The 24,084-nt window shown below is 48.3% G+C and overlaps 11 protein-coding genes across 11 annotated transcripts; 7 read left to right on the plus strand and 4 right to left on the minus strand.

Annotated features, from left to right (window-relative positions):
- Window positions 1-492: 492 nt before the first annotated feature.
- Window positions 493-2,842, plus strand: LTR84_003453 (uncharacterized protein; the record flags this gene model as incomplete). Its single annotated transcript, XM_064847041.1, has 4 exons — window positions 493-942; window positions 1,675-1,755; window positions 1,808-2,114; window positions 2,178-2,842. The coding sequence occupies 4 exons, from the start codon at window positions 493-495 to the stop codon at window positions 2,840-2,842; spliced, it is 1,503 nt and encodes a 500-aa protein (XP_064705394.1).
- A 1,350-nt stretch (window positions 2,843-4,192) lies between these two features.
- Window positions 4,193-5,812, minus strand: LTR84_003454 (uncharacterized protein; the record flags this gene model as incomplete). The annotated part of the gene is made up of 1 exon (XM_064847042.1): window positions 4,193-5,812. One exon carries the CDS (start codon window positions 5,810-5,812, stop codon window positions 4,193-4,195), a length of 1,620 nt encoding a protein of 539 aa, XP_064705395.1.
- A 980-nt stretch (window positions 5,813-6,792) lies between these two features.
- On the plus strand, window positions 6,793-7,953 carry LTR84_003455 (uncharacterized protein; the record flags this gene model as incomplete). Its single annotated transcript, XM_064847043.1, has 1 exon — window positions 6,793-7,953. One exon carries the CDS (start codon window positions 6,793-6,795, stop codon window positions 7,951-7,953), a length of 1,161 nt encoding a protein of 386 aa, XP_064705396.1.
- A 541-nt stretch (window positions 7,954-8,494) lies between these two features.
- LTR84_003456 (uncharacterized protein) lies at window positions 8,495-9,207 on the minus strand (the record flags this gene model as incomplete). The annotated part of the gene is made up of 4 exons (XM_064847044.1): window positions 8,495-8,641; window positions 8,705-8,831; window positions 8,879-9,087; window positions 9,145-9,207. The coding sequence occupies 4 exons, from the start codon at window positions 9,205-9,207 to the stop codon at window positions 8,495-8,497; spliced, it is 546 nt and encodes a 181-aa protein (XP_064705397.1).
- A 662-nt stretch (window positions 9,208-9,869) lies between these two features.
- LTR84_003457 (uncharacterized protein) lies at window positions 9,870-10,838 on the plus strand (the record flags this gene model as incomplete). The annotated part of the gene is made up of 3 exons (XM_064847045.1): window positions 9,870-10,272; window positions 10,338-10,531; window positions 10,590-10,838. The coding sequence occupies 3 exons, from the start codon at window positions 9,870-9,872 to the stop codon at window positions 10,836-10,838; spliced, it is 846 nt and encodes a 281-aa protein (XP_064705398.1).
- Window positions 10,839-11,426: 588 nt separating this feature from the next.
- LTR84_003458 (uncharacterized protein) lies at window positions 11,427-12,176 on the plus strand (the record flags this gene model as incomplete). The annotated part of the gene is made up of 1 exon (XM_064847046.1): window positions 11,427-12,176. One exon carries the CDS (start codon window positions 11,427-11,429, stop codon window positions 12,174-12,176), a length of 750 nt encoding a protein of 249 aa, XP_064705399.1.
- Window positions 12,177-12,501: 325 nt separating this feature from the next.
- Window positions 12,502-13,201, plus strand: LTR84_003459 (uncharacterized protein; the record flags this gene model as incomplete). The annotated part of the gene is made up of 3 exons (XM_064847047.1): window positions 12,502-12,569; window positions 12,620-12,845; window positions 12,896-13,201. 3 exons carry the CDS (start codon window positions 12,502-12,504, stop codon window positions 13,199-13,201), a joined length of 600 nt encoding a protein of 199 aa, XP_064705400.1.
- A 1,663-nt stretch (window positions 13,202-14,864) lies between these two features.
- Window positions 14,865-15,302, plus strand: LTR84_003460 (uncharacterized protein; the record flags this gene model as incomplete). Its single annotated transcript, XM_064847048.1, has 1 exon — window positions 14,865-15,302. The coding sequence occupies one exon, from the start codon at window positions 14,865-14,867 to the stop codon at window positions 15,300-15,302; it is 438 nt and encodes a 145-aa protein (XP_064705401.1).
- A 192-nt stretch (window positions 15,303-15,494) lies between these two features.
- LTR84_003461 (uncharacterized protein) lies at window positions 15,495-16,409 on the minus strand (the record flags this gene model as incomplete). The annotated part of the gene is made up of 1 exon (XM_064847049.1): window positions 15,495-16,409. The coding sequence occupies one exon, from the start codon at window positions 16,407-16,409 to the stop codon at window positions 15,495-15,497; it is 915 nt and encodes a 304-aa protein (XP_064705402.1).
- Window positions 16,410-17,017: 608 nt separating this feature from the next.
- LTR84_003462 (uncharacterized protein) lies at window positions 17,018-18,968 on the minus strand (the record flags this gene model as incomplete). Its single annotated transcript, XM_064847050.1, has 3 exons — window positions 17,018-17,933; window positions 17,989-18,396; window positions 18,454-18,968. The coding sequence occupies 3 exons, from the start codon at window positions 18,966-18,968 to the stop codon at window positions 17,018-17,020; spliced, it is 1,839 nt and encodes a 612-aa protein (XP_064705403.1).
- Window positions 18,969-21,839: 2,871 nt separating this feature from the next.
- LTR84_003463 (uncharacterized protein) lies at window positions 21,840-23,962 on the plus strand (the record flags this gene model as incomplete). Its single annotated transcript, XM_064847051.1, has 7 exons — window positions 21,840-22,277; window positions 22,340-22,451; window positions 22,518-22,658; window positions 22,711-22,975; window positions 23,035-23,176; window positions 23,242-23,457; window positions 23,516-23,962. The coding sequence occupies 7 exons, from the start codon at window positions 21,840-21,842 to the stop codon at window positions 23,960-23,962; spliced, it is 1,761 nt and encodes a 586-aa protein (XP_064705404.1).
- Window positions 23,963-24,084: the final 122 nt, after the last annotated feature.

Consider the following 24,084-nt stretch of genomic DNA (forward strand, 5'->3'; position numbering starts at 1 on the left):
TTGGGGACGTGCCAAACAGCCGGGTTGCCAAGTTGCCACTCTTCACTGAGTTCGGAAGGGGTAGAAAGTTCCCAAGATTCAATTCCACTGAAATTCTTAGTATTGGCGTGGGTGACCTAAGCATATTGACACCACCGAGTTTGTAATGTTTCGCACCTGATCTTCAATGCATGACATGCGGAGGTGCTAAAGTAGGATCGAGGGGGCCCCCAGGCTTTGCTTCTAATTAGTTACGTCACCTTTAACCGTCAACTCGATCAAGCCTGGGTGCCGTGGACCTCGGCATTTATGTTGCACATTCAAGCAGTGGCCAAATGCTCGGATCTGAGATATTGCTATGCTTAATTGCTTCGCTACAAAGCTAAGAGAACGTATCCTTCGAGAAATATTGGTTGCCTGCGATCCGATTGCTACTCTTAATCTACTTTCTCCTTACAGGGGTGAACCGCTGTCTAAGGGTATTCTTCCCTAACTAGTGTACTGTCGACTACCATGACGGAAGTCTCCTTTGAGAAGCATGGTAGTCAGTTGTCAGGTACTTGGAAACTCGTTTCGTGGGAAATGTTTGATTCGGAGGAGGCACACAAAAGTCTCATAGCTAAACCCCATGGCGATGAACCCCTGGGTCGAGTTGTCATTTCCCAATCGGGTTATCTCTCCGCTATATTGGTTCCTCCAGTGGTCATGTCGCCACTCTCCTCCGATGATTGGCAGCTTGCGACCGATGAAGAGGTCTTACGTATCGGACGAAGCCTGACGACGTATGCTGGACCCATCACACTTTTCGAAAGGGAAGATGGGGGATTTCTATGGCACACGACAGTTGAGATTGCAAATAATCCCAGTTGGATTGGGAAGCCGCAGACAAGGAGAGCTGACTATAGTCTAGAGGGAAGCACTGAATATATGACATTGAGACCAAACAAAGAGTACACTTTAAAGGTCCGTTTAAGCCCTGACCCTTTCTGCCGAATACTTGGAATGTTTACTGAATCTTGATTTCAGGATGGGAGAAAGGCACGCGGTGTTCTAAAATGGCAGAAGATTGGTTCCTAGCAGGTCATTTATCCGAGGTTATTATTTTGCTCCTATCACAAACATCATGTCAAGTGGCCGCAGTAATCTTTGAATCTTTCTCAACAGTTTGTGTGCAATGATATCATTATGATTAGGACGAGGCTGGATTCACATGGGCTAAATTTTCGGCTCCTTGATCTTCAGCCTTGCCCCCGCATTTTGTTTACCGCGGAGGTTCGAGGGCGGGGAATGTTCCATTCTCCTCACTTTGGTATCACTCTCCCATTTGCCCGTCTATGAAAGTTGGACAGAGCTGATTGACATGTTAGAGTCGACGTCGATGTCATTGCCGGTTTGAGCCTTCTCGCTCAACTGCATCCTTTACAGCTCCTCCTAAAGCTCGAGCAAACAATTCCACCACATCACCTTCAAAGAGAGGTCTCCAGATCCTAGTGTACTGTCTTATTCTTGCAGTTCAACGTCGACGCAAAGACTAAGAGGTAAAATCGACTGATTGCATCAGAATCCACATTAAATCACCATGCCTCCTTCCACCATGCGAGCGGTCGTGTTGAAAGGGAACTTTGAAGTGATCAGGCCCTGTTCCCAATATCCCATGAGTTTGTGCAGCCTACTGACTGTAATCAACTATGGCAGGTTGCCGTTGAAGATCGGCCATATCCGAAACTCCAGAAACCAACAGATGCCGTCCTGAAGATCACCTCCACAGCGCTCTGTGTAAGTTCTCCCACATGGATTCGAATACCCATTGACCTTCAGAAAACCGTAGGGCTCCGACTTGCACTTCTATCGTGGACATCTCAAGTGTCCTCCAGACTTCGTCTGCGGCCATGAGTTTGTCGGTACCATTGTCGAAAAAGGTGATGATGTAAGCAACTTCGCCATTGGAGATCAGGTTGTAGTACCATTTTTCACATCATGCCAAGAATGTTACTATTGCGTTCGTGGACAAGCGAGCAGATGCGCCAAAGGAGAACTATTTGGGAACTCTGTGCCAGTAAATACTATCGATGGAGGGCAGGCTGAGTATGTTCGAGTGCCACTGGCGAACACCACCCTGTTCAAGACTCCCAAAGGTCGGTTTTTAAACATTGACGATCAAGGTGGTGATGATGGCTAAACAATGTTGATTTCCATAGATATCCCAGAAGAGATGCTGGTCCTGATGGCTGACATCTTCCCGACTGGATACTTTGCGGCTTCGCGATTCCTGAAGAATCTACCTCAGCGGGACCGCGATGAGTTTACCACTGTCGTAATCGGCTGTGGACCCGTTGGAATATGCGCTATCACATGTGCTCTCACGATGGTGAAGACAGTGTATGCGATCGACTCTGTCCCCGAACGACTGGCCGAAGCAGAGAAGATCGGCGCTATTCCAATCAACCTTTCCGACAACCCAGTTGAAAAGATCAAAGCTGCCAGTGGCGGCCGAGGCGCCGACGTTGTGATGGAAGTTGTCGGTCATGCTGATGCCTTCATGTTGGCCTTTGACATGATACGTCCATGGGGCCAAATCAGCTCGATCGGCGTGCACACTGAAATGCTGAACCTAAATGGATTGTTGTGCTATGGCAAAAATGTCACCATGGCATTTGGCCGTTGTCCAGTGCGCAGCATCTTCGAAGATGCCTTGAAACTCCTCGTCCAGGAGCAGAAGAAGGTGTCTTTCCTGTGTGGTAAGACTATGAGCTTGGAAGACGCACCGCAGGCGTACAAGGATTTCGAGGCTCGCAAAGTCCTCAAAATTGTCTTCAAGATGTCGGGGGAGAAAACTGGGGAAGCAATTGCGGACAAAGTTTAGTTCGGAAGGACAAGTGTCACGTTGAGCGCGAGCCGCATAAAATAAGCTTTCATGACAGAATTTGCAATACCAGAATTAATACCTCTCAATTTGAGTTCCCATTATTTGCCAACATCAAATGTGGTTTGGATAGGCTCAAGCCTACTTCGATAAGTCCAATGTTTTTCCCCACCACCAAGCCCGGAAACAGTCGCTAGCTTACTTAAAAAACTCATGCTGACTGTGATGATGTGCCTGTAGAGAAATGTGAAATGAGAACCAGGCGGACGGCGAACACAATACGTATTCCCTCAACTGCCCACCAAATGGGTCTCCATGACATTGTCTCTGTACTCGAGGTCAGGTCCGCAAGGCAGAAAGAGGCATTATCTGGAATTCTCTTAGTGTTCAAGTTGGTCCGATCGACGAAAGCCTATCAAACACCGGAGGTACCCTGTAGTACTCCAGGATTGTGGATGTTCCCTGCATATGATTGGGTGGATCATGACATCAACTGGGGTCCTCTCAAGTTACCCAGAGCATTAAAAAGTCCATATATTCGCACTCGTTTCATCTTCCTTCACTCGATCTTGAAGCACTACTCACTCCCATCTTCCAATATTCATGTTCAGACCATTGATTGGTTTATTTCCCACAAAACCCGTCGACCTGGTACCTCGGCATCTTATGTTCTTCCAGTTCCTCTGCAGATCCGTCACAGCTAATTTTCACTCTTTCTCGAGTCCCTACCAGCCTCATTAATCTCGTGAGACATCTTCATAAGAGGAGCTGTCTTCGACATGTCCGATAAAATGTCGTTATGGGAATGGCTCGTATTCACATTGATTGCTACAGCCGATATAGCGACTATCTTTATTGCTTTAATCGGTGCCTTGGACTATCTTTCGAACCGATCGGCGGAGCGTACGCTCTCGAGAGACCGTCGACGACGAGAACTCACGCCTCCGCTTATTCTATGGCAGGATCGACGACCTTCCCGAGCGCAGCTTACACTCTATAGTGATGAGGAGGTCGAACATCTCACTCTCGATTTGTCGTACGAATGCATGAGAAGACAGCGGCTGGCTCGCGAGAGTGACGCACTATCAATAAGGTTTCCATATTTTGCACCACAACCTTGATTTACTTCGTGGCATCTAGCTGTATGAAATAAACGAATGGGTGGATTGCTCGGGGGTTTGCAAGAATTTAACCGTCGTGAGCCCGCCATCTACACTTAACTGTCTGTGATAGGTTGCCGTCAACTATGGTATTTGACACCCCAAAAGGCATTCCAATACTCTAAAGCGCTGCCCTTGAGTAGCGTATTATCGCAGTTCATACGATGCGCTAAGTTAGCAGCGAGAGAAGCTAGAACTTATTCTGGGTCTCTGCTGTTTCGGAAGGCGTGACTGATCTCACTGGAGTTTCAACATCTGTCAGTCCTTGTCGCTCGATCTCCCTTATCTTCTCATCTCGGTGTTGTAGCCAACGAACGAGAAGTGCGAACACAATGAGCGCACTTCCAATCGACGCACAAGCAGTGAAAGCAGCGTGGAATCGTGGTGCATGAATGGTCCTCCAAACCGCATTTGTGTACCAGATAGACTGTATGAAGCTGAACGTGTTTGATGTCGCGATCACGAAGCCACGCATTTCGTGATCATGTGGTATCAAATCGACATACCAGGCATAGTAGATACCTGGGACACCAGCAGCGGCAAAAGATATGTAGTACGCAAAATACTTCAAGCCAATGGGGACATTCCAGATTGAAAGTATGATGCAGCCGAGAATCGTACCGCTCTGCATAATAACGAGCATTTGCCAACGTTTACCCCGTAGCAGTGGAGAATCGGAAAGCATTCCCGCCAGCCATTGTACCACAACTCCAATAGCAACTTGTCCTGTTGGCCAGACGTTCGCTTGGTAGACAGTGTGATGGGTGGACTTCAACCAAATAGCGAAGACGGGCTGGTAGATTGGGAAGCTTGCTTGGACCAGGAAATATCCGACTGGAAGAAGCCAGAATTGCCATTGTCGAGCGATACGAAGGATCTTGGTTCTGTCCCACTTTGATGCTCCCAAGGGTGTCAGACCTTCCTTCACTAAGCGTTCTCGTGCAAACTGTCTTTCTTTCTCCGTGATATAGAAAGCTCTTGTTGTTTCAGGAAAGTCGGGATATAGAAAGTACCCGATAAACGCAATGGGAAGGCTGATAATGCCACAAATGATGAAAAGCCATTGCCAGCCCTCAAGCCCATAGCGTCCGCCAAGTCCTTTATAGGCTCCTGCTTGCAGGTATCCACTGAACATAGTGGCCAGGGCAGCGGTAGAGTAGAATATGACAAGCCGCTTTCCGCGCTCCTCCTTGGTATACCACGAGCCAACGAGGTAAATCATCGTAGGAAAGAAGGCAGACTCAAATAAACCAACCAAAAACCTGATAGCATACAAGTGTGAGACATTCTTGACAGCGGAAGAACAGAAAGTCAGAATTGACCAGGCAACCTCAACTGTAGGAATCAGTATCGATGGTCGGACACGGGTAACCAAGATGACTGCGGGCAGTTGGCCGATGACATAACCAGCGGTGTATACATTGCCAGCATATGTCAGCTCACTTCCGTACATGTGAAGAGCCTCTTTCATTCCGGATACATAAGCATTGTTGATGTTTGCCTGATCGAGATTCTTGCTGAAGTAGCCGAGGCAAGCGGAAGTGAGGAGGCACACGTCAAGCTTGAATAGAAACCATTTTTCTTCCTTGGGTTTATCGGGATCATCCCAGAGGTATCGTTGCAATGTTCGGAGGTATCGACGTGAAGTGCCCGCAAAGCCAGGTTTTTCCCAAGGTTGAAGTTCGCGTGGAGTGTTTATGTCTGACTCGACTGGAGGAGTCACATCATGCGTGGCCTTTTCTGGTATTGCTGTAGCCCCAATCTCAGAAAGTGATTTCAGAGTAGTCTGTTGATCCACGTGAGAGCCCATGTTAAACTTTGGAATTCCTTAGAACAATGAAAGGTTGGATCTATACTCTCTCCAAAACATCATTTGTACCAGGGTAGGCAATACTTTAGATTTTATTTATCAAGCATGTTGATGTATGTTGAAGATTTCATCCAGGCATAATTGCGCCATCTCGATAATTTTTTTCATCATCTGTACGTACGCAGTGCATAGTTGTATCCCAAGGCACTAAAAAACTGTGCATTGTGGAAAGATATCGAGGGTTATTCCGAAACTGGTGCAGAAGCCATGTCTGGAACCTTTGACGGGGCCACAATCATGTCGCCTCTGCGGAGGCATGCGGAGGGGTCTTTACCAATACAATAGCCGACGGATTACGTCTCGTCTCGAGGCAATATCATGAATCGGGGGAAAAGCTGTAGCGATGCTATTCATCACATACCTTACCCGTGGCACGGGGTCGAACGTCGGACCGGAGGACTCCCGTTCCTCTCCAATGAAAAATTGCGAGCGTACCCCTATCGCTGCAGGTATAGTTGCCCATACAAGGGTAGAACTGGGTTAGAATGGCTCGGTATTCGACATGGCGGCCCCTTTGAGGTCAAGCGTTGTCTTGATTAGTTAGGTCCTTGGGTGGTCGTTGGCTGTTGGTGTGAGAGGAGCGCCAGGTGGACGGTATTCTTGTTAGCGATGCTTCCAGGCAAACCAAACAGAATTGCAAAATCTATCGCGCTCACATTAGCGGCATGCCTCGTGTGGGTTGTTATCGTTGCGAATCCCACTCGTTCTATTGTATTGATCAGCATTGGGGTGTTGATGCAAATGGCGACATTTGGAGACGATATGGCAGCATCGCTCAGTCAATAGCCGTTGTGGATAAGTACCAAGACTACCACTTTCCCTTCGTAACTTGCCATACCCTGTTAAACTGATGCTAATTATCTGTTTTTCTTGATAGATATCATTTAATTACATTTCATAACGATTAAACTCATTTCAAAATGTCAACAACAGTCCTTGAGCAGCCAGCACTTCAGCAAGTGACGGATGTACACCAGTACGATTATAGTAATTTGAGGCAATATGTTCATCCTCCCGAGACCAAGGACGACCTTCCTTGGTCTGAGCTTGTTACTCTTGATCTAGAGGACTATTCTCGACCTGGTGGAAAGGAGCGCTTAGCCAAGCAGCTAGAGCATGCGGTTCATCATGTGGGCTTTTTCTACGTAAAGAACTATGGGTTGACAGACGAACAAGTGCAACAACAGTTCACACTCGCCAAGAACTTCTTCGAGCTTCCTACTGAGAAAAAGGAGCCCTTCGAAGTAAATTATGCAGCCGCAGATTATAACGGCTGGAGGAGACCTAGACGTCAGTTGGATGCGTCGAACCAAGCATTTGGCAATATCGAGATGTATAATTTTGCGAAATTCACCAAGGACTTCGAGGGCAAGTATGACCATCCTGATTTGATCAAGGCACACCTGGAGGAGATTGAAGTTTTCCATCGCGCACTTCACAGCAACGTCGTGCTTCCTCTGCTGCGACTTTTTGCAATTGTTTTACAACTTCCTGATGAAGATTATCTCGTGAAGCAACACACATATGAGAAGAAGAGTGAAGATCACTTCCGGTACATGATCTATCATCCTCGTACAGAGGAAGAGTGGGCTGCAGCAGACTATGGCAAGAAAGGCGGCCACACCGACCTTGGAACCGTGACTCTCTTGTTTCGCCAGCCGGTCGCCGGGCTTCAGATATTGGGCGAAGATAACGAGTGGACCTGGGTATCTCCTCAGCCTGGTACGATCACTGTCAATCTGGCGGACACCATCTCTCACCTGACTGGAGGGTGGCTTAAGAGTTCAGTACACCGCGTTGTGGCACCTCCCAAGGATCAACGGGAGTACAACCGCACAGGTCTTCTCTACTTTGCTCGACCACACAATGACACGGTTTTGGTTCCAATCACGGACTCCCCTGTCCTCGAGAAGGCTGGAGTAAAACCACGATTTGAACAACATGTGACAATGGAACAGTGGGTTAGAGCGAAGCAGACGCTGCAGCTCAATCCTGATATTGCAGCAAAGAAGTACTCAGAGTCAAAAGATGGAACTGTCGAGGTCCTTGCTGGATTCCGGGATCGTAAATACAAGGAGTGATCGAGATATCAAGTTAGAGATGAGTGGACCACCATGAGCATTGCAGCTCAGCCTAAAATAGCTGATCGCCTTGAGATGAGAACAAAATTTAATCTTGTGGCCATATTTTTGATTCATACCCACTGGCATTGGCCAAGGAATACTCATGAACTGCCGTCGGCGGCTCAGGAGCTCGTGAGTCCCCAGGAGGACGCGCACGATATACTGTTTTGGCGAAATGTCTAACAGTCGAGTTCACTCTTACTTTACATTCTCATCTGAATAGCCGCAAGGCGCTGGAGGTAGGATGTTGAGATCTAGAGAGCACGTTACTGGATCCTCAACAAGATTAGCCTTATTTACTAAGTGATATCATTTATAACCTAGACACTGTAGCTCTTCGCCATTGGAGTAGACTAATCTTAAAAAATCATGTCCTACACTTAAAGAGGACGTAACATGAGGCTCTCCTAGGATATGGAGCATTTTCCAAGATGTCCTAGAATCAACAGCTCCACAAGGCTATGCGTCCCGATCAATGTAGACCACTGCATAGCGCCCTTCAAGTTGGCATCATGATCTTTTCGGGATTAGAAGTCAGAATTTTGATATTCCCATCATACCAGATAGGAACTGCCTTGAAACGCGAGATCCGCCACGGGTTACCGTCATGACTGGCTCGCTTGATCAAATCGATCTCGTATCGTCCCTACCAGGGAAAATCAATTTGTTAGCAAATTGACCATGGATGAGTAGATGCGCCTGGACATACTCCGCTTGTATTGACATCTCCCCCTTGAGCTCCTTTCTTGACCAACCGGACCCTCACGTTGGCGATGACAGATGCTTTGTCTACATCTTCAGCATGCCCTGGTTGGGGCAGCGAAATCAAGATATCACTGGTAGCCAACACCATTAAAGTTAGCCTGGTAAAAGCAGAGACGACCTGTACCGGGTAGCCATGCGGCAGACATACGACAGAACGTGTTGCGTGGCGGTCATGCCGCCAATCAGCGGCTGCCAGGCTGCGACCAAATCTTTGGGCGTGACCTCTGTTGGGTCTCCGCCGTAGAACAAGGTATAATCGAGAATCATGTGGTCCGCCGGCACCTCGAGTGCCAGTCTGTCCCAATCGCGCATGTCGACATAGAGTACCTGTGGCCATCAGATGATGCTTTCTATGGCTTGCAAGATTACTGGACTCTATCATACCAGTTTTGTGATTGTGTCATGAATATTCGCTCGGTCGAGCAGTAGATCGACTGCTTGGTACATTCTGGGGACTTTCTTGCGTGTGGGAATTCACAAATCGAAAGATCGTTGGTAGCCCCCGAACACCTGCCATTGATATCCTGGAATAGTTCTCAGCTTCTAGAAATTTCGGATTTAAAGGGGATTTTTATCTCCATACTCGACAGGGTGTTCGGTATCATGGTAGTCGCGAGAAAGCGAAAGTGGAATCATGGAGACGCAAGTTCAAACACCCAAAAGCTTGTTCATATATGATATGACCTCAATTTTTACTAAGGTGCTGGGCTTGGTAGTGGGGTGAAGTGGTAGCAGGAATCTTGGGCATTTTGTCTTCGAATGACCAAATATTCGACCGCGCTTGTCCGACACGGCGCGCATTGACTTGTACGAGATCTACGCATACAGTGTGTTCTCATAACTCCGCCGGAGACAAGGTCTCGATACTAGATTTTTATAAGATGTCGTTGAGGAAGACGAAGTCACCCAAGATATTCGTATAGTAGCTTGAAAGTTCTACTGAGTCGACTTATTCCTCTTGGAGTGTTAGGAGTGGACAGAGACCCTATCGAGGCAGTCAGCGACCTGTGGCTTAGGTATGTCCAGCACTGCTGAATGTTGATGTCTAAGGGGAGATCTAAAGGTGTCTAGTCACTACTTTTCGTCAAATAGTGCCCTCAACGCGCAACATGACGATATTGGTCTTGGGTGGGAATGGCAAGACATCAAGTGCGCTTTCAACGCTGCTAGAAGAGAAAGGCATCCCTTTGATCACAGCGTCGCGAACGCCTTCAAACAACGGTTCACGGAAACATATCAAGTTCGACTGGCTCGACGATAGCACATATGATCTTCCGTTCCAGGCGGCCAACGATCCGATCACTGCAATTTACATGGTGGCGCCCCAGATCTCGGATCCATTCCCTTCAATGAAAGCATTTATCGATCATGCTCGGGGAAAAGGCACAAAGCGGTTTGTGCTCCTGAGCGCATCTGTGATCCCCAAGGGTGGTCCTGTCTATGGCAAGGTGCATGAGTACCTGGAGACTTTGGGCGTTGAATATGGGGTTCTCAGACCGAGCTGGTTCATGGGTAGGTTCCCGATCATCCAAGTACGACAGAAGTTGGAACGGTTCGTTACATGCTAACAGCTCCAGATAACTTTATCGACGAGAGCAGTCGGCATCTAAGGTTCCATGACAATCTCATTTCCTCTGCAACGCAAAAGGGGAGGGTACCATTCGTCGCAACGAGCGACATTGCCGCCATGGCTTTCCACCTACTGACGGATGAAAAAGCCCATGATACAGACTATTTTGTCCGAGGCCCAGAGCTTTTGTCCTATGACGAGGTGAAATATCTCATATTCGCCAGCCCAAAAAGTGTTTGTGATGCTAATGCAGTCTTAGGTAGCGCAGATAATTTCAGAGGTGACTGGAAAACCCATCAATCATGAACACATGTCTCTTGAAGACCTTGAGGCAAAGTTCTCTGCATCTGAGATGCCTCAAGAGTATGCGAAGATGTTGGCCGGCTTGGATGGCCACATTGCAAAGGGATTGGAGGCCGAACTCGATGATGCGGTATTGAGGGTGACAGGGAATCCCCCAAAGAGCTTTCGCGCATTTGCGCAAGAAAATCGAGAGAAGTTGTTGTGAGAGATATAAAGAGTGCAGGATAGGAGGATATGCCCCACCAAGGCTTCGTTTTCGTGTTGGTAGATAGTATATTGTACCCAGAACCTCAATTGTCCCATCCTGTGAGGACAAGAGAGACGGCACTTGTCGGAATGCGAATGCAATCGAACCAGTTGCTCGTAGTTGGGTGATGCCAGACTGGTAAGTTGCAAGGCAAGCCAATCAAGAGCCGCCACGGGCCGGACTGTCGTCGTGTGATTGGTGGCCGTTGACCTCAAACCAGAACGTTATAGCGCGTATACTGCGGAATCTCAAAGTCAAACAAACGTTCAACTTCACTGACTTCACATGGTATTAGACAGTGCTGATCACGGTATTATTTGGCTTGGGAAAGCCCTGGCGTTAAACATTATGGCTCCGTGCCATATGCAGGCTCAAAATCCCCTGTCGATTCGATCGGTATCTGAAGCTCGGAATCGCTTCTGGATAAATGGCAATGGGAGAGCGATGTCACGGCTATGTGCTTGCCATAAAAAAGACTCGAGTGCATTCTCACCTTGTATGTGGTTCCCACGGCATAAATTTGCATCGAGTCGATTCAATACAGCCATGCTGCTTATTTTGAGGCTGTTCTATCAAGCTTCATCCTTCGACAAAGGAGAAAATAGATCCTGGGGTGATTTAAACATCAAACCGCCCTTAGGCAACAGCAGCATTTCGCGCATACATCATGGAAGTTATATGAAGAGCTTTCGACAAAGTCTTGAGCCGTCACCAAACTTCTTCGCGGCATATGAAAGACTATCAACCACCGACTGGCGAGACAAGGCACTCTCACACTCCGAGCAATTTTCGACCTACCGAGTCATCTCCATGACATGGGTCAAGGCATTGGCGTCGCCTTTCTCCCATGAATTTATTCAATTCATCGTCGAGCACCCCACGACTTATGAGCGGACTCGAGTTGCTGTTGGAAGGGAAGAAACAGGAGACTGGGTGATTAGTGGATGGAATTGGGCATCGGGTGACCCACCTTCTCACCACTACACCCTGCCTTTGCCACTGCTGTCGTTGATATTCCACAAATCAAATAGACCTGACATAGGGTCGATCAGTCATTTATTGGCAAAGGTTACTGAGAAAAAGCCGCAGTATAACTTGATCCGAGAGATGTGCTGGTGGTATGCAGAGACCATTTTCGAGGAGATGAATTCCAGGTACGGTGGCTCACTCAAGGAATGGGAATGGTCAGAATACCGGTATTCATTCATAGTGAAGACCGCAATTCTGAAGCGAAAGGTGTTAACGGAACACGCGGAGGCGTTTAGAGTTCAAATAGCGAACGAAATGCAATACTGATCTGCGGTGGTCCAGGCGATGGAAATGTGCGAAATCGAGTGAAGCCAGCTTCAAAGGGCAGCTCAGGGCTTAAATGATCACGATAAGGTACGGCGGGTTCTTGAGATAGAAGAGGCAGATAAATATCTGGTGGAACAGACATGCAGAAGACGATGCCAAGCCAAATTTTTCCGAGGCCGGAAATGAATATCGAGAAATGACTTTGAGCATGGCAGATCCAAGACAAAACCCCAACCAGCTAAACACCATGATGAGAGGTGTCCAGGCTTAGACTTTCCAATAAGCCGACTATCTCTATTTACTGGGACAGTCTCGTGTTTCCGCCATGTCGTCGAATGCGGCGCAGGCACCCAAGGGGAAGGAAAATCAAAACGCAGGCTCGCCAAACCAGACGTGAGCTTTCCTCTTCTTTTGTGGGCAAGCCGTGCTAATTCTACTCGCAGGCTTTATATCAAGAACCTGAACGACAAGATCAACAAGAATGAATTGAAACGAGCCCTCTACATGCTCTTCACCACACATGGCCCCGTGCTTGATGTGATCACAACTCGAGTTGGCGCAAAGGCCCAAAATATGAGAGGGCAAGCACACGTGGTGTTCCGTGACATACAGACAAGTACTCAAGCCATGCGAGCCCTACAGGGATTTGAGTTGTTCGGCAAGGAAATGGTATGGCCGTAACTCATATGAAGCAATTACAGGCTGATGTTTGTGTGCAGGCCATCGCATACGGAAGAGGTCAATCTCAGGTTATCCCCAGGCTGCGCGGTACCTTCGAACCACCCACAATTGCGACTGCGACTTCAGGAGCGACGGAACTCCAGAAATCAATTTTCAATGCCCCACCAAGTGCGATTCCTGCAAAACCGGTCGAAAATGGTGTTGGTCGAACTGAGGCAGTTTCCGAGACTGGACCTCATGGCGTTAAGAGAACGCGTGAAGAAGAGGAGGAATCAGACGAGAATGATGTTTCGATGGAAGAGGATGAGGACGATGCCCCTATGGAGGAGGACGATGACGACTGAGTCCCACGGTCGCTGCATACTCTTCCCATTCGCCGGATCGTGTCCCATTGCAAATACGGCCATGAACCAGCACTTTAAGGCGAGCTTGCTAGTCATGGCACCTTGGTCAGAGCTTGAAATCGTTCAAAATATTGTGAACAAGAGGGATGTCATCGATGGGTAGCATGCCCTGGACACTCTCAGAATACTTCAAGCGGTCTTAATCTGTCCCAGTCGACTAGGAGCCTACTAGGAATGTACAGGCTGACTGCTTGACCAATCAAGCCCAACCAAAGAAGGAGATACTCTTCTGGGATGATTATGTGGCCCTCACCCAGGACAGCAAGCGCATCTGGCGTGTTGCAAGGATGGATGAAAAACGAGGGCAAGTCCGAAACCGGATGATTCTGGTCGCAGTCAGTGTATGCAGTTACCACAATTGAGTGGGGCTCACAGTCATACTAATCCCTCCCATTACGCTGATACGACGTAAAGTCGCGTGTAGTGCTGAGGGGACCAGGAATTTATACACCTCTTCCAGATCGAGTGGCCTTCCATCAGACGGATGTCGACACGAGAACCACAGCATTGGGACACAATATGTTGGAGATAATGTGATTGAAAAATCAACGAGGAGGCTCTCACTCTCGTCACGTTGCTCGACCGACTACACAGAATCAGTTCAGCTGCTTCGTGCCGGGCAGGCACCACTCACATTGTCAATGTTAATCATTTCCTCAACAATTTCCTGTTCTGCACTGTCTCCTTCAGGTCCTCGAAGGGCTGTTTTTGCATTTTTGCGCTGCTTGATAAGAAGCTCCGAGCCTGTCCAACTCACACTGACCCAGTCGGTGCCATCCAAGCGATCCGCGCTTCGCTGCTCAAGCGCCTTGCACGCCTCGGCAAACTCCAGGATGGAGATACTAGGGAAACTCTTTACCTGACTCATCCCAATGTCTCAGAATTTTGTTGTGTGTGTGTGGCCCTTTCACTACGCAATGCAGTGGCCTGAAGCCATTATTGAAACAAGGTGGTGGTTCGCGGCCGCCTTCCGAGGTTGAGGTTGCCTTGTCCACCTCATGGTGCCAAGAATTCCAGGAACAGAGATCGGTATTGATACCGTATTTGTCGTATTGGTATCTACCACGGACATGCTTTCCGTTCTGTGGAGCCTTGACTCGTGGCAAGTGGAGCATTGAGCATCGCATTGGATCTCATCGGAATCAGAATTGCCTGCCGTTCAAGTTGAACCTTTATGAAGCTATGGACCTCTAACTCCGAGCTAACCACCATCATATGACTGCGGACCACTGTCTCGAACCCAAGATTGTACCCAATCGCTCACAGAACCTTCGAGTATAGACGTTGCGAACAGATAGGAGAACAAAGTTTCTTATCTGGTGGACATCCGTACTCTTGCCTCCCCCGTCCTCATGTTCAGAGTTCAAGTGATTGAGATACCATATCGGATCCCTGGGCATATAAGTAGCTGTCAAGGGACAATGATTCTCCTACAATTGTTTAACAATCCCTGACCTCAAGACACATCTACTCAAGGACAGTCCTTGTTTCCAGACATATCCACCAGATCAATTACAGCAGTACTCTACCATCCTTTCTCTTTGCATTTGAGAATATCAACATTATCGCCGACGTCCACCTGAGTTTCCTCACCTTCTGCAAGATGTCTGAAATACCACCATGGGTATGGTTTACTCTCCATCTCTACGGTCTTGCCGGAATGTTCATTATCATGATTGCGATGCTCTTTGGGGCACTCTACGTTAGACGACATTTTGCCCACGAACGGAATCCAGCCTCGGATGCAGTTCCACCAATCTTGGAATTCTATCTTTCCGATGAAACAAATGCTCCTCCCAATGAGACAGATGTGCCTCCCATCGAAGACCATCCGCTACCCAATCGCGCACGGCTTGGACGCTGCAGCGCCGAGGAGCTCCAAGAAGTGGCCGACCACATTTCTCACATTTGGTGCACAAGGTTTGCCGAAGAACAAGAGAGGTTACTCCGCGAGAAGCTCGAGGAACAACGAATTGAAGAAGAAAGGGAGCTGGCAGAAATGGAACGAGCACGGGAAGAACGAGAACGAGAACGAGATTGAGAAGAAAGAGAATGGAACGAGAACAAGAAGAACGAAGAGGTTTGAACCGCACTTGAGACTTCATGCGCGATGGCGTGCTTTAAGAATGATAGATAAAGATCATGACACTGATGTGAGATCCTCAATCATCACAGACGGAGGATATTGCGCTGCACAAAGTATTATATCAGAAATCCATTCGTTTCAATCAGCCTAAACAATGATGTCTGATTGCGTTCCTGCAAGATCCAGAAGTTCTTCCATACTCCGGAAATGTATATTCGGGAAAAACTTGTCTCGCTGCCGCTGAACAGCATCCTCTGGCAGTCTCGAAGAGCCTGAGTATATCAAAAGTTCAAAGTAACCCAACATTGCAAGCTCGGGTGATTTGTTGTCGACGACACTCTTAACCGTCTCCGCGAGTGATTTGTTCTTACTCGTCCACTCGGGATCCCGTTTCTTCATGACGGCGAAAAGCTCATTGCACGTAATATAATCTCCAGCGACGAAGGTATACTGCTCCCAAGGCTCGGAACTATTCAGAAGCGCCGCAACCGCTTTCGCAGCGTCGCGTACGGAGCACACGGAGAAGCGTTGATCGCCAGGCCCGTAGATGGTGCACGCCTTGTTCTCGTGATCCATCGGCCATAAAGGCCCGATCTCAGGAAGCACACGATTTGCAGGTGGAACGACGTAGTCGGCGAACCATGAGTTGCAGAACACCGTCCACCGGACCCCCTCCGCAACCTTGAGCTTACCGTGCAGCTTGTCGTTCGCTTCCGCCATGAACATCGGCTGCTCGGGATAGTTCTGCACGTCGCACGTCCACTCCGAGGGGATGTAGCTCTTGCATTTTTCGGACTGCGTGCACGCCTCGAGCATGTTGAAGTGGATCTGCGTCGCGTTCGGCGGGTTGGCGTAGTCTGCGATGGTTGACACCAGGCCTTCGGCGCCGCTTTCGTTCAACACTGAGAGGAGAGATTCAACGCTGTAGTCGGTCTCTCGCTGCGAGTAGTTCCTCCCGGCCTTGGTCTTGCGCGTAAGCACGATGACCTCGTGGCCCGCCTTGGGCAGCTCCTCGATCAGATAATGCGCGACATTTCCTGTTCCTGCCACCGCGACCTTCATTTTGCTGGTGTTGATTATCCTTGGTACGAGAATCACTTTTGAATCGGGACTTTTGCCGTTTCTCACCTCAGGAGCAAAGAATGAACTCGTCGCTTTATAATTTACAGGAATGGAAATTTCTGTCATATGCTTGACGTTAAATTTTCATCTGAAGAGGTACTCTGCGAGCCAGTACTAGGTGGTTGGATGTCGTTGTCGAGGCTCACTTGGCGCTTGGCTCGCGACCCTCGGCCACCGGTTGTGATGCAAAATGAAGGTCGCGATTTATCAGCAGAACGACACTCTTAGACTATCTCTGTGTGTACAGAGATTGAACCAGGTGTAGCGTCCATTATGCTAGAATTGGTTTGTAATATTCTGGGGGTCATGTGAAAAGTGCATGTCGACTCCAAGATTGAACTTTGATAGTCAGCACCTGAAGTGAATGTGACTTTTATTTAGTGCTATGCAGACAAGGAGGATTTGTCACGCGGAAGACGCACCATGAAGTGCTGCAATTAATTGCATATTGAAATAGCTAGCTATGGCTGGGTACATGAGTCACTTTCTGACATATCTCTCGATCAATGGGTTCTCATGCCTGTCGTTATGCTGATGGGCCACACCGACTACACTGGCACAGGGCATCCGAAGCTGACAGCAACGGTTCCATCGGGCCCAAAAACGGCAATGAGACCTTCGATGGCAGCCCAGGTGCCCATTCCGCAGCATGCAAGGCCAAGTAGAACGTAGATCAATGCGATGGTGCTTCGAATCCAAGTCTTCTTGTAGCCTCTCATCCATCGCTTCACACCGTTGTCGTGTCTGATTGTCTCACGGGTTGCTGGGTTGAAACCCTCACCAGGCAACTCAGCAGCTTTGTGGATGATGCTGCTTATATACATCATGCCAGGAAATGTGTAGGTGAAGTTCATCATGAAGACGGCGCCGACCAAGCTGACAATACCATTGAGGTTGGGTACTGCTCCAGCAACGACAAAGGCCAGGATCCAATAGCATGGTCCCAAGATGTACCAGAGGATCTTACCCTTCTTCTCGACGATTGAAGGGAACTTGAAGATAGCCTGGAATACTTCTAGGTAAACGGTCTTCATGCCGATGTTGAAGTACATGATGATGGCGATCCAGCCAGAAAGCAGTCGGAGAATGTTACCGGCAGTCTGGAGGCCATAAGGATTGACGACGTTGACGATGTTGTTGGCAGAATATTGGCCGTAGAAGGAGTACACAAAGACACCGAAGAACATGTAGACGATGCAGATGAAAGCCTGGGCCATGAACATGCCTTTCCAGAAATCGAGAGGATGTCTCATCTCGGAGAGGAAGGCAACGAAAAGGAGAGCACCGGCATATGCGTAGACCATGGTGTTGACTGCGTTGAATGTAGCGGCAAAACCTGGCGCTTGTTGCTGGTACTGGTCCGGTGGGATACCAGCGAACACTTTGACGGGCTCAATAGTCTTGATGAGCGTGGACCTCGTGATTGCCGGATAGTAAGGCGCGAAGTGTGATGCAGCAACCATGCTGTTGTTATACTTGTCAGCGAGCTATAACAACCGAGGGCTGAGTCAAAACTTACCAGATGATAAAGTTCACAATGTTCATCCATACGGCAGCATTCGAAATCCAGCCGATCTTCTTCAAACTTCGGATGAATCCACCACACATGCCGACAGCCATAATGACAACCATCATAGCTACGAAGCAGACTTTACCTTTAGCGATCTGCTCAATGTTCAAAGCCTTGCTGAAGATCAAGATAGCCACGGTAAAGAACTGCTGAAGCGATTGCGCGATGTTGATGAAATGACGCAGTTTCACGCCGAAGAGCCGCAAAAATGGATCGCCAAAACTCTGCATTGGGTACCGAGATGAATCAAGATCGAGGAAAGTCTTCCAGATGACCCAACCGCCGCCAGCAGCGAAGATACCGAAGATCAGGTAGAGAGCAACACCGGTACCGTATCCCACGCTAGCAAAGACAAACCTGTTGGAGACTGTTAGCGACGGATCTGGACATCATCTCGTCTCAAGTGGTACTTACGGAGCGCCTGACCAACCAAGAATATCAGTGGTGATGAGGAAGAACATCTGTCCCCAGCTGGCAGTTCGTAGCGCACGGGCAGCAATGCGCCATTCTGCATCAGAGACCTTCAGCGCGCCGTCGGAGGTGCCGCCATTGTCAGCGACAGTAACGCCACCAGCGGGTGTCTTCTCGTTCAACGTTGCCAGGGTTTGAAGTCTAGCCTCCTTTGCAGCTTTGGCCTTCGCACGACCAGACTTGGAAAAACTGTTCTTGATAGAGTTGAGGAGGGGAGTGCCTTGCTCAGCCTGGAATACTTTGTTCTCCTCGACTTCCATCTCACGTTCGAGCTTAGCCCAGTATACGTATTCTTCGTACGTAACAGTGCTGTCGACACGAGCGGCAAACCCCCATGTTCGCTCCATGACCTGTGGCTTTTCATTGGCACTCGCTGTAACAGATCCCTTGCGCATCTGCTGCTCGGTGACCACATCCAGCTCCGGGGCCGGATGCGTAACTGGGACGATATGCTCCATGATTGAGGACGATGGAGTCAACGAATGAGAGGAACTCAGGTCGGAGGAAGTTGGAGAGAATGGGCCGTGAGGGTTCAAGGATGAACTACTTATACATTATAAGTGGACACACGAAGGAAAGCACATTCCCATCTGTGTCTCCTTCCGATGTAACATGGCACGAACACATGGGCAACCAGACAGTGGCGACCTAGCCATGGGTAACCGCTGGAGATTGCACATCGAGGTGTTAGCGATATCTTGTGCTCCTCCTTGACAACTTGATAAACACAAGGTTCTTGGGGTGGCTATTCTTGATAAGAAGAAGCTTGCTTGGATTGCACAAGCTTGATGATAAGCTTTGCTACGATTGGGTGGAGTGGCCAATGATCAGCAGCTGTGGCGACCTTCATGCCAATTTGAACAATTTGAAGGAGGTAACAGGATGGAGATTTAGACATGCAGCGTTTCATCGCCGTCCATCAGCACCACAGACCCCGGTAGGACGGCATCGTGCCCTCCAATTGATAACAGGCGATCGGCGGTATAGACAGAGATCGACTCCATTGCCAAGTAATGCCAAGTGAGTCCGTCAAACCAGACTAGGAAGGTAACACTATACGAGGGGGGCATGTCGGACGACATCAAGAAAACAGTTTAGCGTGTCGCGGTTGTTTATTCCATGGCCTGTCAATAATCAAGCTTTGTGGATGTTCTCTTGCTCTGATTTGGCTCTTATCAAAAATATCATCTGCGAGGTGGTTAATCGTTAGCTAAGTATATCTCAAACTCCGCATCAAAACGAGCAGCGCGCAGAACGACTGTCTGTACGAGATATCCGTTGATTCTAGACACGAGATACTGACCGGGCGGCCTGAGAATCCATCAGCCTCGGTTCTGTTGAATCCGATCCGATCCATTGGTCATGGGTATTCTTTCAATCTCCTGCGCTTCAAAGTTCGAACCGCCTGAATCACTATCTGCCCTCCAGCCCCCAGAGAAAAGATCCAATCACTTTGACCTCCTCATGGCCCGCTTAGGGCCCCCAGGCTACTAAGTACTTCTCCAGTCTCCTCACGCGACAACATGCGAACAGCAACATCTTAATTAGGCTTAATCTCAATGCCCAGGTGTAAATCGACCGGTTGGAGATCGCCGATGTCATCAGCTGCCTTCTTACCGAGTATATCTGCTGGCTCATTTCCCCCCTTGTTGTCTTTGATAGGCTCGATGGCCACTCTTACCTTATCTCGAATGCCCTGTACAACGGGACTGGCCATAGCTTTTAGTGCATGGTCTATCCGTACCACTCTGTCATCTGACGAGTATGATTGATTGTTATTGCGTTCCATTGGCTGCGGAGACAGAGCAGACAGGGCGTCCTTCTAGAAAACAGCTCTGGAAGTATGACAACCCCATGCTCCCGTTGTCACTCATGCCGGGACCCGACTAGCTGAAAGTCCCAATTCCTGCTCGATCGAAGCCAGTACTCCGAAGGTCGCATTATTACCTCCCTTCCATTGCGAGGCTTACTTAGTACTTCGTTCTCAACCTCTCAACCCCTGTCTTCTACAGGCTGGAGCTGCAGCTGAGAGATAGTGGAAAGTTTTCGACATTGTACAAGCACCATCAGGGGAGGTTGACTCTGGCATGAATGTAATCATAGCGCCCCGTATTGATAGCTTGAGATCACTGATTGCAACAATGTTCACTGCTACCCTCAGCATCATCACATCACACTACAATGCATGTCAAAGTATAGTGAGAACGGTTTCAAGGCAACTTCGATCTCGGTGTTTTCAGCAGATCATATCCTTCTTCCGATTTTTATGACTTCCTTGATGTTTGCGGAATTCATTTTGAATGCCTGGGACCAAATCTGCACTGCGCATGCCCTTCCATAAAGGTATGTGTGTTCTTAAAGACGAATGACTCTCTGTTCCAACAGGTAATCTGCCGTATCGATTGATGGATACTGCACTTTGGTGACTCGCAGTCATATAATGATCCAGTTCGAGCACAACTACGATCCTAGTGAAGATTCTACCGTGTCCCGACAACAATATCATGTGGTTGTGAATTCTCCTCAGGAAACGTCCATGCTCACGAAGAATCCGTCTCTATTTGTATTGGAATTGCATAGATGCTTCTCAGGTCACGAGATTGAGGTCGATCGTTTGTGTTTTGGGCGATAACAAGCAGATTCATTTCGATGGCAGCCACATACAGTCTTCTATCAGAAGCACCGAATATTCTGGATGCAGAGTTATTGTGCTGGGGAGGCTAGGAGTCTCGTTGAACTGAAGGAATGGGACACGGGTTCACATCGAACTTGCAGTGGGGTCAAAGAGGCTCACAATCGTTCAAGAGCTAAAGTTCAATCGACAGAGACGTTACTTGCCGAAGATAACCATCTCACTTCAGGTACTACATTAAGATGAGTACGATTAGCGAACATCTCTAACGGAGGGGAGTTGAAAATCAACCAATCATACCACAGTGTATACGAACGCTAAAAAAGTACCATGGGCAAAGTCGAGCCAAATCAGTAGGTCGTCCCGGTTCCGGCTCTACCACTATCTGGATGCGGTCCAACAACACCTCAACACTGGATGAACACCTCGACTTTTGCGGTCTGTGTGCTACTTGGTATCAGTTTACTGTGTCATGTTTCCTTCTGGGATACACCCGGTCCGTGAGTAGCCGATGGAGATCGAGATATATCGGTGAGGAACTAAAATTTCAGAAATATGAAGAACAGGCGTTCCTGTCTACTTGACTCTCATCCTGCCTCATCTATCTCTCGAATACATTGTTACCCACCAGAGTCCTTCCCGTGGCGCATTCGGCCACTCATCCCAGTGAAATTATCCTTTTACAACTGCTCCCCCAATGAAAGAGTTGTGGAAATTCATTTGGGCGTTGATCGCTGTCGCAACGATCATTGCTGCTCAGGCGCCAAAGATAGACTTAGCATTACTAGGCCCTATCTACCAGCCAGCGGCCAACAGCTCGTTCAAAGCATTCGACGATGCCCGTGCTCAGGCGACCGAGGCTATCAAACAGATCATTTCCTCCGGAAATAGTACTTATGGGCCATTTGATCAAGACACAACATCATTTTCTGTGTCGGTCTTCAGCAAGAATGACGATGCACTGTTGTTTGAATTCCACTATGAGGCATCTGAATTGAATGGATCATATACTAAGGGCAGTTTGACAGAAAACACTATCTATCGTACAGGGAGTCTAGGCAAGCTTATGACAGTGTATACGTGGCTTGTGAATATTGGCGATTCTGTCTTCTCCGATCCAATCACAAAGTATATTGTAAGCATTACCTAGCAGCGAAAGCGCAGCTAAAGTCATCTGATGTCTCATTTGCACCATAGCCTGAGCTTGCGCAAGCAGAAGCATCTTACATAGATCCTATTCTCTCAACAAATTGGAGCGAAATCACCATCGGTGCTCTAGCATCTCACCAGTCTGGCCTTGGCCGTGATTGTAAGTACCTCGTATCTACATTTTCTGCATCGATCAGACACCAGATCTTACTAATACATCGAAAAGGGCACCTTACCGATATGGCACTCACTACCTTTGAACAACCACCAGTATCGGTTGTAGAACAGAGTGGATATCCTGTACTCGCAAATGACGAGGTCGTTCAGTGTAACTTTTATGGAAACCAACCAAGTTGTACGAGGTCACGTAAGTCGCATGAAAACCAGCGTGGAGTCCAAGATTGACAGGGCTTCTGCAGAGGCGCTCGACGGTATAATCAACCATCCACCATCCTTTCTACCATACTCAACCCCTTCATACTCGAATATTGCATTCATCCTTCTTAGTCTAGCGTACGAAACCATCACTGGCGAGTCGATAGACCAGGGTCAGCACGAGGTTCTCAACTCAAGGCTAGGAATGGTTTCGACCACACCAAGGCCTCCTGGGGGCGAGATTGATGCTATAATCCCTTTTAATGACACCTTTGCACGTTTTCATCATGACCTCGGACTTTTGTCACCGTGAGTCACCGGAAACAACTTGCTTGCTAAGCACTTCACTAATTCAAATTGCAATACAGTGTTGGTGGTCAATACACCACTTTGAAAGATTTGCAAACCTGGGGCAGAGCGATCCTCAACAGCACGCTACTACCGCGTGCTCAAACAGATCGTTGGCTTAAGCCGAGGTCATTCACATCACAGTGGCACTCAGCTGTCGGAGTAAGTCAGCCTTTGAGCAATATATGCTTCGATGTTGTGGGATTAACTGTGGCCTGAATCTCAAGGCCCCGTTCGAGATATACAGACATCCAATACCAGCAAATTCAATCATCAATTCCAGTCGCATCATAGACACATATTGCAAGCAAGGCGGTCTCTTTGTATATTCGACTTATTTTGGTCTTGTCCCTGATCTTGACATTGGTATATCGCTTCTTAGCGCAGGCGTGAACTCGGATCGCCAGATTCCCCCCATTCGCGATACACTTGTCCAGATATTCGTACGTTTTCTCCTCATCTGAGATTATGTCTAGTAATGTACTAACTTACCCTATTAAGTATCAAGCAGCGGAAGCGGCAGCCAAGGAACAGGCAAAAACAGCCTTCACCGGCACATATCAGTCCTCTTCAGGAAACTCTTCCATCACACTGGCAGTCGACGGAGGCCCAGGAGTCGCGGTCACCAGCTGGACCAGCAATGGGGTGAACTTCCTCGATACCGTGTTGCTCTCAAGCTACAACAGCCTTCGTCTCTACCCAACAAAGCGTAAGACCGAAAAGGACGGCATAGAGTACTATGGGTACCACTTGGAGTTGCTGCCTAACAATGGCGAACCGACCACAGCAGACTTTTGGAACCATTTGGACGAATGGTGGATCCAGATGGATACTCTAATCTACAACAATCTGGCCACCGATGCCTTTACGATTGGATTCGACAAGGATGGTATTGTGCAAAGTGTTGCGTCCCAGGCTCTGCGGACAATATTGTATAGAATCGCCTAAGTTGGATGTCTGTGAGATGTTAAGTGGATGAGGTGGCAACTACAGCGATAGGCAACCGTGAATGTTCAACACCTTCGTATTCCGTGATAGATTGCTTGATGCCCCATTCAAGCAGCCTCGAA

Source organism: Exophiala bonariae (assembly GCF_035927105.1).
Source record: "Exophiala bonariae strain CCFEE 5792 chromosome Unknown scaffold_16, whole genome shotgun sequence".
Taxonomy (NCBI): domain Eukaryota; kingdom Fungi; phylum Ascomycota; class Eurotiomycetes; order Chaetothyriales; family Herpotrichiellaceae; genus Exophiala; species Exophiala bonariae.